This window comes from Cucurbita maxima, unplaced genomic scaffold (assembly GCF_002738345.1).
Source record: "Cucurbita maxima cultivar Rimu unplaced genomic scaffold, Cmax_1.0 Cma_Scf00023, whole genome shotgun sequence".
In the NCBI taxonomy this organism is placed as follows: domain Eukaryota; kingdom Viridiplantae; phylum Streptophyta; class Magnoliopsida; order Cucurbitales; family Cucurbitaceae; genus Cucurbita; species Cucurbita maxima.
Genome location: NW_019272039.1, coordinates 3,363,061 through 3,376,562, shown reverse-complemented (window position 1 = coordinate 3,376,562; position 13,502 = coordinate 3,363,061). Strand labels below are relative to the sequence as shown.

Sequence of the window (13,502 nt, the reverse complement as noted above, 5' to 3'; positions counted from 1 at the left end):
GTAATTAATTATAGCAATCTCCCTTAAAATATTATCATTTGTGACAAAAACCATGTTTAATTTCATCCTCTTTGGTGTTGTGAATTCAATTACGAGATCTAATGTAACGTTTCATGCATAGGATTCGGACACACGTATTTTTTTTACTATATTTTCACTTCACTCATATTGTAACCGTCTAAGCCTACTGTTAGCAGATATTGTCCGCTCTAGCCTTACTCTCACTAGTCACTGGATGGTGTGAGATACTGATTGAAGTAGGACTAGACCATCTTCATAGTATATGTGTTTTAAAATTGTGAGGCTGACGACGAAACTTAACGAGCTAAAGCAGACAATATTTGCTAACGATGGACTTGAATTATTACACATATACTTTCTAGAAAATTTTCTAAGTGATTCAGTTTCAAACTCGAACATACTTAGTTCAGAGTTTTTATGATTGAACTACCGAACATAAAGTTGCATATTGTTGATATATACACTAACTATCAATATTTTTAAACATTTTTTAATCATTATATCCTCCTAATCGTTCTCTTCTATATGTGATTTCAATTTATTTATGTGCCATTTCTTTACTAAGTGTTACATGGATACTTTTTATAAAGTATTTGGATTGGATTCTCTCAACAACAATATTTTAAAATGTCATGCTACAATTTCATTATTTATTATTTATTTTCAACCATATTTAAAGTAAGTATTGTGTCCACTTTGAGCATAAACGTTCATAGCTTTGCTTTAGCCTTTCCCAAAAGACCTCATCACAATGAAGTTATATTTCTCACTTATAAACTCATGATCATCCCTAAATTAGTCGATGTGACTTTCATCATCCAACGAGTATTTGATTGGATATATATATATTAAATAACATTAGAAGTGTAAAATTGAAGCTCTTAAAATATTAAGCATTATTTATGTAATTAAAAAACAAAAAATTGAAAAAACAAGTTCAAATGGACTTGGGGTTGGTGGGCAAGAGGACCAACTTGATTTTGTCCCACATCGCCCAATTCCGCGATGAAGGAGTGAGAAGACGCTATAAATACGGAGAAGCTATTGCTAGTTAACTTGTGACGTTCTCAGCCTTTTGGCTAATATCATGTGTAGTATCTATTCTTATCGTGGGCCATCGGCCCACATGATATTATATTAACTTTTTCTGTGTGCGGGTCCACTACGGTAGCTTTCTACCGGGGTGAGGGGTCTTCGAGCGTCGACCAAGCGTTGCACTATTTCTCGGGCCAGGTGCGCACCCCTACAACTCAATAGTACCAACGGTTTTGTATAACTAAGCAACGTTCACTATGATTTTGCTTGCATCCCACTTAACTATTTGCATCTTTTTTAGCCTATTAATGCCCTCTTCAGCGTCGTACCTGGGCCCTTGAACGTTGCATGCACTGGTGGTCAATATCTGGTGCCCTACCTCTATAGGAGTGTAGGTATAGAGGGATCTATGTAATAACTCCATTGAAAAAGTAAAAATTTAAATAGGGGTTAAATTATTAGGTGAGCTCCTAACATAGGGGCTAACCTTTTTGAGGGGTTGAATGATGAGTAGGCGGGGAATCCTATGACCTCTTTGTATACTCCGTAATTTAGTTACAAATGTGTTACAGAATGTATTAGAAGTAATTTAATTACAAATGTGTTTCAAATGTATTAAAAGATTTAGTTAATGTATTTTAAAAGATTTGGATTTATATAATAGTTACGATGATGTATTAAAAATTATTACACATTTTTACAATGTAATAAAGATGTGGCACGTCTAACTATTACTAATATAAATAAGTAGAATGATATATAACACCTAATAACCTCAAATTTTTAGAATTACTAACCTCAAATTTTTGAAATTACGATGTAATAGTGTAATATGAGATTTTAATTAATGTAATTTTAAATACATTAATTAGTAAATAACAAGAATTGGATTGGAGGGTGGATTTTGTTCATACTCAATCCCATAACCAAAAAAATTTTGGGTACCCAATTAAAAATAAATTTAATGGTGGGAGTGTGGTTGTTGGCAAATATTATGGGGTTGCTTGTCCAAATTAATGGAAACATGATGGTCAGAGTTATGGTAAGAAGCTCAAGTGGATGATGTCAGAGGTGGTTATGTTTCGGTTTTGCAATTTGCATCCATGGAACCTGTCACCGTCATCGCGGGTAACACCACTTCCCCATACTCTCATTCATTTTGGATATCTTCCTCATATATTCTTAGAGGTCGGCATTACTCCTAAAACTCTCGAGACATCCACGTAACAATGAACCAATCTTAGGGGGAATTTTGAAAATTAATATCGAGATTGATTTTTTCCCATTTTTTTTCCTTGGAAATTTCACATTCCTTAACTATTTTCTTATAGTTTTGAAATTTTGATTTCATTTTTTAAACAGCTGGGTAGATTAAGGTAAAAATGGTATGAATTTATTATACACTTTTAAATAACAAGAAATTATTAAATTTAATAGTTGTGGTGGTTGGGAAATCTTAAGGTATTCCTTGGCCCATTCCCCCTTCTACTCGCTCTCCCTTCAGCAAATATTAAAGTGATTGTCTCGGGTATGTTTTGCTCCCAAAAAAAAAAACCTGTCACCGTCATCGTCGGTAACACCACTTGTCCCTACCTTTTTACCGTTGGAATTTTAATTCAATTTATTTCTCTTTTTAGTTATATCCTTACCCGATAATTGAATTTAGTTTAACTTTAAATTTGATTTATAAACTTAGTTTCTAAACGGTCATGAATTGAGTTTAATAAGCCGATGTCATAAAATATGTATGAGATACCTGAAGGAGGGGAACTGAATATTTCTTAAGATGTAAAAACCTCCCTTAGAAGACACGTTTTAAAATTGTGAGGCTGATGGTGATATGTATCGAGAAAAAACAGACAATATCTATTAGCAATAGAGTTGAACTGTTACAAATGGTATAAGAGCTAGTTACTAGACTGTGCAAGACACTGGTTAGAGTAAGGCTAAACCCTCCTATGCTACTCCTATGCTAACGGTGGGTTTGCGCCATTACAAATAGTATCTACCATACCAAATTTTAGAAAGAAATAGAACCCAAGCAAACATTTTATGACTCATTAAGCTACAACTGAAATGGAAATGGAGCGTTTTGTGGTTATAATTGGCAGCCTAAACCACAAGAACCTATTAAAACAAATAAAAAGCTTTGGAAAAAGTCCTCAACCTATTTTAAGGAGAACTAGCCAACTCTGGGTTCAAAGTGACATTTCACCACTTCAAGACCTCACTTAATTTCACCTAAGCTTCATCTTGGTCCTGGATAGATCACCACTCAAGTTCAGGTCCATAAGCCATGACAAGTGCCCTATGAAGACTAGCTTTCACTATGACTCTAGTGAGTTCTCTTGACCAAGCCACTGCCTATAATCACCAGAGGCACGTAGTTAAAGTCCTAGTCTCCTTCCACATTTGAAAAGTCACAGTTTCATGTACCCGAACCAAATAAACATAATTTTAAAATTCCAAACGAATCTATATCTTTTTTTCTGGATATAGACGGAATTTAATAGATATATCTCATCCACTCCATTATTATAAATAACAACACAGATCAAGTTAAGAAGAAGCCAAATACACAACGAATTAGCTCCACCCACACCTCTCCCATGGCGGCATCTCTCGACCTTCTACCCATCTTCCTCGCCTCATTTCCCCTGATTTTCATCCTCATTTCTCTGTTTCACAAACGAAACCCACATGGGATTCCTTGGAATTGGCCCATTTTGGGAATGATCCCCACCGTCATCGCCAATATCCACCGAATCCACGACCGTATAACCGAAATCCTACAGGTCACCGGCTGCACTTTCCACTTCAAAGGCATTTGGTTCACCAAAACAGGGTTCTTAATGACCGTCGATCCCGCAAATATCCACCACATTATGAGCACCCACTTCGAAAAATACCCAAAAGGGTCCGAATTCAAGTACATTTTCGAGGTTCTAGGCGATGGAATTTTCAACTCCGACGCCGATTCATGGAAGAACCAACGCAGAGTGGCTCAGTCCTTGATAGTTCATGAGAAATTTCTTAAGTTCATGGCCGGAGCTGCTCGGGAAAAGGTGGAGAAAGGGCTGATTCCGGTGCTGGAGTTTTATTGCAAAAATGGGGAAGTGGTTGATTTGAAAGATCTGTTCTTGAGATTGGCGTTTGATTCTACTTGTATGATGGTTACTGGGTTTGATCTTAATAGTTTGTGCCTTGAGTTCCCTGAAATTCCGTTCTCTAAGGCTATGGATGATGTTCAAGAAGTGCTGTTTCTAAGGCATTTGTACCCCAAAATGTATTGGGAGTTGATGAAGAAGCTTGACATTGGCGAGGCTAAGAGGATGAGAAAGGCTGCTGAGACGATCGATCATGTTATTGCTAATTTGTTGGCTGTTAAAACAGAGCGCTTGAATCGAGATCGAGAGATAAAGGAAGAACTACATGATGGTGGTGCTGATTTGATCACATGGTATCCTTAAATCTTATTTTGAATCTTAAACTTTTATATAACATCTCTAACAGTATGGTCGTTTTTTAAGTTTTAAAATGTGTGCTTTGTTTTCTTTTCCTATCAATTTGAGATCTCATAATAGTTAACCAAATGGACGGGGAAGTGTTTCTTGTCCCTCTCCCTCTCCCTCTCCTATATTTCAATTTTCATTCTCAATCTAACCGTCCAAGTACACTCATAGAAGATATTATCTTTTTGAGCTTTCCCTCTTAGGCTTCCTCTCAAGATTCGAGGTTTCTACACCCTTACATATAATGCTTTATTTTTTTTCTCCACAACCGATGTGGGATCTCAAAATCCACCCCCTTCAGGGCTTAGCGTTCTCGCTGACACTCGTTCAATTTGTAACGGTCCAAGCTCGCTGTTAGCAAATATTATCCTTGTGATATTTATATTTTCTTCTTGCAAATGGTAAAGAGCCAGACATCAAATGGTGTATCAGCGAGGATGCTGAGATTTGAAGGGGATGAACATTGAACAATGTGTTAGCGAGGATGCTGAGCCCTGAAGGGGGTAGACACCGATGGTGTGCGAGTGAGGACACATTTTAAAAATCTTGAGAGGAAGAAACGCCTAAAAAGATAATTAAATTTGAACTATTACACTCGATCCAAACTTCTATTTCAATTCTCATCTATTTCAATATATTTTTACTAAGATTTTCTTTGTAAAATTATAAAAATTCTTCTCCATCTTTTTATATATTTTTTAAAAAAATCAAATATTTTAATAAATTCAATAATATTACTAAAATTTGACTATTATGAAAGAGACAACAATAAAAATCTCTCTTTACTCCTCTATCCGGAGAATTTTCAGGTTTATTAAACATCTCTACCTATTATTATATTAAACGACACCAAAATTCAAAAAATCATAGGTAAAATCAAGAAAAATTTAACCTTTTATATGCATGGATGACAGGTATATGATCAACGAACACGACGAACTCGATATCAACGACAAGTTCTTAAGAGACACGGTCTTAAACTTCATGATCGCAGGCCGAGACGCGTTCAGCGTAACCCTCTCCTGGCTCTTCTACATCCTCTCGAAAAACCCCATCATATTAGCAAAGATCCGACAAGAACTCAATAGCATAACAATCCCACAACAAAGAACATTCGCCAATGAAGAGCTCAGCAACCTAGTGTACTTGCACGGCGCCATATGCGAGACGCTTCGCCTCCACCCTCCAATAGCCTTCGAGCACAAATCTGCGGCGGAAGCCGACACCCTGCCGAGCGGCCACCACGTGAAGCCGCACACGATGATCCTCTTCTCGCTATACGCATTGGGGAGAATGAGGTCTGTCTGGGGAGAGGACTGCGAGGAATTCAAACCGGAGCGGTGGATTACGGAGAAAGGGGCGATTAAAAGAGAGCCGTCGTATAAGTTCTTCAGCTTTAATGCTGGACCGAGGACTTGCTTGGGGAAAAGCGTAGCGTTTTCTCAGCTGAAGATCGTGTCGGCTGCCATTATCCATAACTATGACATTGAAGCTGTCGATGATGATAAGGTTGTCACTCCAGCTCCTTCTGTGATTCTTCATATGAACTGTGGGTTTAGGGTTAGGGTTTGTAAGAGATGGGCATGAACGAACGATTGTTTTTTAAGGAGGTTGTTTGGATTTGGGTGCATATAATTATGTTTGTGTACTCAAAATAAGTTAGTATAAAAAATAAAAGATGGGAGTGTTTTGGTTTAATGGATATAATAAATTTTATAGACTTTTAGAGATGTTCAATTTCAATGTTGAATTCTATGGTACGTTTTTTTGGGAATAGATATGTTTATTGTATGATCATGTGACACTCAATTAGTCGCGCCGGTACGTCACTCTACTCCTCGGCGAACTTTGGTGGAGAAACCCATATGGCCAGTGCGTATACACCTAGATATCAACAATCACATTACTCCTCAACTCGTTGCGTTTGATTAGTTAGTTGGTGAGACAATAACTTACCAAGGCGATGATCAATAGCTGGTCCGAAAGGATGATCAACCACACTGGGACTGAGACACGACTTAGACTCCTGCGAGAGGTAGCAGTGGGGAATTTTCCACAGTGGGCGAAAGCCTGATGGAGCAATATTGCGTGCATTGAAGTATTTTAGGTTGTCTAACCAGTTTTCTTATAAACAAACTCAAATAGCCAATCCAAACCAAACCAGTGTTAACTTGAACTAGCGAAGCTTTTGATCGGTTTAAAAGGGATTTTCAATTTTTTTCGTGCAACCCTAATAAAGTGTGGACAATTAATGATTGTCTGTCTTGCCCGCTTAGCAGAACTACATATCTTTGTCAGACTCATAGTTTTAGAATGCGTCAATTAGAGAGAGATTTTCACACCCTTATAAGGAATGTTTCGTTTCCCTTTCCAACCGATGTGAGATCTCATAATTCATCCTCCCTGGGTGCCTAACTCTTATACTATTTGTAACCGTTCAAGTCCACTAGGAGTAGATATTATCTACTTTAGTTCGTTACGTATTGTCGTTAGTCTCATGATTTTAAAATGCGTTGTTTTAGTAACAGTTTAAACTCACCGCTAACAAATACTGTCTACAATACCTAACAAACCAAAAAAAATAAATAGAATTGAGAGCGATTACAAATGATATCAAAACTAGACATATGATGTGTTGGCCATAGAATAAAGCCCAATTAGTCAATTATGAGTTTTGTGGTGCCCGTTGGGTTGGGAAGCTTTCCATGGTCTGTTACATCCAATAGGCTCAGCCACGTGTTACCTTATTCGCTGATTTCTGCTATCCAATAATCTAGATTTTATGTTTTTCTATTTAATTAGTCATTTTCCTACGTGTATAATTCACACATCCAAATTATTAGACTTTTGTTATTTCTTCAATTATTTATTTTTCATCTGTTTTTTTTTATCTTAACTTTAAGCTATAAATTTTATTTTATTTTTAATATGTTTGATAAATTTCGGCAGTCACTTAAAAAAAAGATAAATACAAAATAGCGTGTATTTAAAAAATAAATATCAAATTCCAATAGATAGATAGTTCAGAATTTTTATTCAAATATTGTTTAGTACAATATTTATTATTTAAATACGTACGAAACAAAAAAATGTAAAATAAAGGTTTATTAAAATATTGTTTATCATAATAAATAACTATTTAAATTAAAGGAATATAAAGAAAAACCTTTAAACAAAGAGTGAAAATAAAAAGATTTTAATTTAAAAATTCGCATAAAAATCAAAAGTTTTTTTTTTCCTGTATTTTCTAGAAATTGAAATGTTATAATTTATTTCAGCAATAAACTAATAATTTTAGTTTAATGAATCATATAGAAATTATACAATTTACAAACATATTATTTTTTTTATTCCAGAATAATAATTTAATGAAGATTTAATATCACTTTATAAAAAAATAAAAGTCACAGTGTCTATTATTGTAATTTCCATAAGAATTAAATTTTGGATTACATGAGAAATAAAAGTCAATTGTCTATTTTGCCACTTCTAAAATAAATGTCATAATTTTAGTAGAAGTTTAAATATGTTAATGAGGTGGCAAGACAAAATCCTAATTTTTTTTTAATAAAACTCGATATATTATTTTATTTACTCATAAAAATTCCCAATTTTATTTGAAAATAAATAAAACGTCGTCGTTTGGCGTGCCCAATGATTGCAATCCACGTAAGCGTCTCGATAATTAAGGCTTAATGTACAACTGTAAAAGCCTGAGAACCAGCGAAGGCCGCACTGAAACAGCCAAGACCAGTGCCGTAGTGGCATAATCGTAATATTCCAACACGCAAAGCTCCATTATCGTCTATTCGGAGGCCTATAAAGACTCGACAGAGCCTTCATTTCCAATTTTAGTTTATTATTATTATTTTTTTTTTTATCGGAAGAAGAAGAATATATCAACTCTAGTGTCATTTCCCGGTGCTCCTCCTTTGCTTTTGCTCTTCGTTTTCATTCTCAATCCTCTCCGTAGAGTAAAGAAGAACTCGAACTTGAAAAGCTTCTTTTCGTCTGGTGTTCTTCGTCGTTCTGTGAAGTGAGGACTTGCTGCTGTTACCATGGATGATCGGAAGGAGGTCGTTTTTCTTTCTGTTTTGCTTTGCTGCTTGTGTGATTTCTCTTTTTCATGCTTATTGCTCTATTTTTGTTCATGTTTGTTTCTGCTAAGAAAATCTTAGGGTTTCGTTTTGATCGTTGCGTTATTTGCTTGCATAAGAGAGGAAATGCATAAATTTATTGATCTGAGTTGATTATTTCAGCGTGATTCTTGAAGAGGTTAGATTGTTGTTACTTTGGTTTTCAACCTCGCCTAAGGAAAACAAGCGTATAAGCATCAGAATCTCGTAATTAGTAGTATTCTTTTTGTTTGGTCAAACTGTGAATTGAGTTGAAATGTTGCTCTGTTATTTGTTTCTATTCAGCGTAGTCATCGCTGACATTTCATCTCGAACGTGCACATATATATATTTTTGTTTTCTTGTATGAAATTTTAGATTTGATTTTCCTTTTTTCTTCTATGTCAGCCTTTTTTCGGTTGAAATTTCTCACTTTGCTTATAAGATTCAGAAAATTAATTTGATTAGTTCGCTACCTTGGTTGGATTTTGACGTTTGTATTTTGTTACGAGAGAATTTGGCAGTATGCTTTTGCTTCTTAACCGTTTATGGTTAATTCGCGGAGGCAATCAAGTTACTTTTTCTAAGCTGGGAAACAGTCAAACCTGCCAACTTTTACTTCCATCCTCTCGACAATTATATTCCTATGGTTGCCAAACTTCAACGCTTTAGGCGATGAATTTTCTTCAGCTGCTCTTCTATTTCAACTATTGACTTTTTGTTTGTTTATTTATATTTTAGCATGTTTCGAAGACTAAAAAAATAAATTTTAGAAAAGTTGCTGTCCTGACTTTGAAATTTGAAAAACTTATCCAATTATTATACTCCACAGATAACGAACTTTAATTTGATTCATAAAAAAGTTGGGAGAAGGAATTTGTTGGCTCTAATAAGATACTAAATTGGCAACGGATAAAAGAAAATCCTAAAATGGTCAATTTCCGATATTCAGCTCATGTTATTTCGCGAATGCTAATGAGAGTCGAGAATGAATTGGACAATGAGAGGTTATTTTGCAAATATCTGATGTGGTGTGTGCTTTTGGTGAGAATAAATCTGTTACTTCTATAAAATAGAATAGCTGTAGAGTGTTTAATTGGTATTGTCTTTTTTTTTTTTAAAAAAAAAAAAGAATCTGAAATGTAACTGACATTCTTGGCTTCAACGAGATACGTTACTTTTGTTTTCTGCAGAAAACTGCTCCCTGGCTTTCAGTTCCACAGTTTGGAGATTGGGACCAGAAGGGACAGATGCCAGACTACTCTCTTGATTTCTCAAAAATTAGGGAAAATAGGAAACAAAACAAGAGAGACGTGTCCCGGGCGAGTCTTGGAAATGAAGAGGAGCTCATTGCCCCAGCCGCTCCCCCAACCACAACAGACTCTTTCCCCGCTGAAAACCATCACTCCTATCGTCAGAGTCAGCATCCTTCACCAGTAAGATTATTGCTCCTCCGACCTCAAATTTGATATTGGTAATTTTTTGATTGTCTGATAGTGACTTGCATGCTCTTATGCACATACCGTTTGGTCAACCGAAGAATCGGTTGGGTTGGGTTACATGTGTTGTCTGTGCCTGTGGGTCCATGCTGCCTGCTATTATCCATTAACTCGTGGGTACAGCTATTGATTGTGGAAAAATCAATATCAATATAAACCCAAAAGTTTCAAGGTCAAAAGACACTTTCCTGAAGTGTCATCTAATTTTATGATGAATAAGCTAATGAAAGTTTTATTTCCTTGGATATCAGATCTCCTACCTTAAATGTTGTAGATGAGGTAATTTTTCTGACACCTGTAGTTACATGTATATATTACGAATAAAGATCTGAGTGACTTAACAAACTTGCTACTTTGTATATTGTCTTATTGTTTGGATTATTTAGAAGGTTAGATTATTTTGGCGAAGTGAAACATGCTTCATGCCTGCTTCAGCTTTTGGGAAGAGAATTCTCATTTAGTCTTTGCTAATGTTAACAACGTTCGTAATGCCTTGTTTCAGGGTATAAAATTTAAACAAGAACAATAAAACCGATTGGTGATTGGAGAAAGATTGAAATAAATTGTTTAAGAAGCAGAATGCATTTGTCCATAATGTTAGTAGTCAGCTCAGTTGAAGGCGGAATTTTAGGTTATTCAGCATACATAAAGAACCAGTCACGGGCCGTGATTCTTGTTGATCGTTTAGATGTTATGTGGGTAGTGTGATTAGTGATATTGACTTCAAGTTAGGTTTGTGGAAACAAGTTGGGAGCGGGGTCCTCTATGCACCTAGCCCATTAGTAAGAATAAGTGGTGTGCATTCATCTGGTGTTTGTTGCCATATCTCTCATAGATTGAAGCTGGGATAGTAAATCCTATTTCATATTGAGGAACTTCCAAACAGGTTTTCTTTTCTTTCTTACATGGGGAAGAGATTTTCCTTACAAAGGACATATTCTAATTTATGTCAATGTCTAATGATTTTTATTCTTATTTTCTTCCAGTTTCAATTAAAGCTAAATAAAGGGTAGTTGAGTAATTAGTGTATGCGTTGTTTTATAGTGATAATTTCTGGACCACTCTTTGTATGTTTCATTGATGTGTATCTTTCATTATCCATATGTTTTTTTCTCTTCGCATTAAACAAAGAACAGTTGTCCACAGAATACGACATTAATTACTTTGTACAAACTAACTTCTAAATTTGGATAGATGAGATGCTGGTTGGCTTGCCTAATCATGTTTTGGATCGTAATTGGTTTAGCCATTTAGATATTTTTACCTAGTTAGAAGTATGCTTTTTTAAAACTTTATTTGTTTTCATATTTAGTCAAACTAGTGACTAACTCAGTTGATATTATAATGGCTTCAAAATTTAGCCCCTTTTTCGGTCTTCGGTAGTGGGTTGTTTCTCATATTATTGCAATGAATATGAAGCCATGAAGTTATGAAATCTGTGTCCCGGTATTTAGTTGAAAAAGCCTGGGCTAGTTCAGTGGAGTTGAAGTTGTATGAAGTTGTAAACTGAACGTCCGGCCCAAAACTGGGGAGCCAAACCTCTAGCTCGAGATTTGGGGTCTTACCCAAATCTCAACACGTGGGCTCAAACTTGTTTGAACTAGTGCACCCATCTTTTTTAATTTCATGTAGATATTACATCTTATCAAATTAACAGTGGGACCTAATTTTTATTATTATTATTATGTATGGTAAATTGTGTTCATTTTTTGATGATTTGTACAAATATTTTTGGTTGTTTTGCCAGCCAAGAAAGAGCATTCTAAGCTACTTCAACTGCTGCGTGAAAGCCTGAAATAGTCTTGAAGACCTTTGCAGCAGGCCCACTTGTAAGTTGAAATGTCATTGTACTAATTACTTCTGTACGGACACCTCTATCGTCCTTTATTTGTCTTGCTGCTTAGAAACTGTACAATTGTATTATATTTTTGGATTTCGTTCGATGCCTTTGTTCTTGCCTGTAGCTGCCTCTGTTTCATTAATTCTGCCTTGAATCAATCTGTTGAAAAACTTCGAGGAAATGTAAACAAATGCATTGGGTCTAGATGAACTTTGTTGGTACTACTTCATGAAAAATCTGCTGTAACATGTTAAAAAAGTAAAGATAAAATGACAAAGAAACAGAATTTACATTGCTGTTTTTGGTAGTTGCTTTGTTGGTCTCGAGTGGAAAAAAGAGTGGTGGGGGCCTGGTGGTGGTAGGTGTGATTGGAAAAGGGTAGGTAAAATAGCTTTTATTTCCAACTATAACTGAGAAAAGGGCCAAACAAATAGACTTTATGCTCAAACTTTAGAAGCTACCAACTCTTTCATAGATGAACATTTCTCTCGACCTAACATACCAACAATCTAGTTATATTATACCTTTTAGGAAGTATAGTTGAATTTAGGTCAAATTATTAATTTAGTGTTTCAATTTAATCTATTGTTTCAAAATTTTAATGGTAGGCTCTTTGGATTAGTTAAATCTCTTAGTCATCGATGTCTTTAATGTGTTAATCTTTTAGCATAGGACATATTTTATTTGGACGTAATAGAGAGGTAATGAATTGGTGCTTTTGTTATATCTAGGACTCAATTAGGATAAAAATATAAAAACATAAAACCAAATCAATGATAGATGTACAAATAACCTATTAATGATTAACATGAAAATATGAAGTGATAGGAAAATTTATTTGATTCAACTATCTATAAGAGATAGTTTACTTGAATTACTATATATTTTTTTTTTTTTGGGAATTTGTGTATTAAAATTTTTTAAACAAAATGGAAATAAATGATAGAAATAGATTCCGTATTAAAGTGTTTTCCATCGTGCCTAAAATTTAGCATTAAATTTTACAAATAAAAGTCAAATTGGTCACTTTTTAAAAAGGTAAGAATAAAGTAAAAATCATAAAGATTAAAACAAACCTTTAAAAAGCACCCAAGAAATCAAAATATTAAATAAAATTCTAAAAATTATATTTTGACACGTGGCAAGATTAGAAGCTAGATTTTGAAGTACAGAAACCTACTCCCGAGAAGCCAACTGCCCGACATACCAACCACGCCCATTAATTTCCGGCCCCATCCCTTTTTCAGAAAATAAAACGATTGTTTTAATTTTAAAAAATACAAGAAAAAAAATAAAAACAAATGACTATTACTTAAATATCCCCCATTTTCTTGTCAATTCTAAAATATTTACCGTACAGTAAAAGCTAAATGTAGATTAGACTCACGGGAGGAATTTTAATATTTTACTGCAACATATTCATTTCTTTAAAAAAAGTTAAATATTCTCTTGAAAAAACTTAAATATAGCTAAAACCGTT

The 13,502-nt window shown here is 34.8% G+C and overlaps 2 protein-coding genes and 1 pseudogene across 2 annotated transcripts; all 3 read left to right on the top strand.

Moving 5' to 3' along the window:
• The first annotated feature begins 1,080 nt into the window (after positions 1 to 1,080).
• Positions 1,081 to 1,265, top strand: LOC111497524 (annotated as a pseudogene).
• Positions 1,266 to 3,641: 2,376 nt separating this feature from the next.
• On the top strand, positions 3,642 to 6,247 carry LOC111497483 (alkane hydroxylase MAH1-like). The gene is made up of 2 exons (XM_023148289.1): positions 3,642 to 4,516; positions 5,483 to 6,247. The coding sequence occupies exons 1-2, from the start codon at positions 3,666 to 3,668 to the stop codon at positions 6,153 to 6,155; spliced, it is 1,524 nt and encodes a 507-aa protein (XP_023004057.1). The 5' UTR covers positions 3,642 to 3,665; the 3' UTR covers positions 6,156 to 6,247.
• Positions 6,248 to 8,400: 2,153 nt separating this feature from the next.
• On the top strand, positions 8,401 to 12,226 carry LOC111497503. The gene is made up of 3 exons (XM_023148319.1): positions 8,401 to 8,644; positions 9,877 to 10,119; positions 11,930 to 12,226. Exons 1-3 carry the CDS (start codon positions 8,627 to 8,629, stop codon positions 11,975 to 11,977), a joined length of 309 nt encoding a protein of 102 aa, XP_023004087.1. The 5' UTR covers positions 8,401 to 8,626; the 3' UTR covers positions 11,978 to 12,226.
• Positions 12,227 to 13,502: the final 1,276 nt, after the last annotated feature.

Excerpts from the sequence above, each read along its gene's own strand:
- LOC111497503 (XM_023148319.1), top strand. Across the intron at positions 10,120-11,929 it reads AGAGTCAGCATCCTTCACCA|CCAAGAAAGAGCATTCTAAG; the intron begins GTAAGATTATTG and ends TTGTTTTGCCAG.
- LOC111497483 (XM_023148289.1), top strand. The coding sequence starts at position 3,666 with ATGGCGGCATCTCTCGACCTTCTACCCATCTTCCTCGCCTCATTTCCC. Across the intron at positions 4,517-5,482 it reads GGTGCTGATTTGATCACATG|GTATATGATCAACGAACACG; the intron begins GTATCCTTAAAT and ends CATGGATGACAG.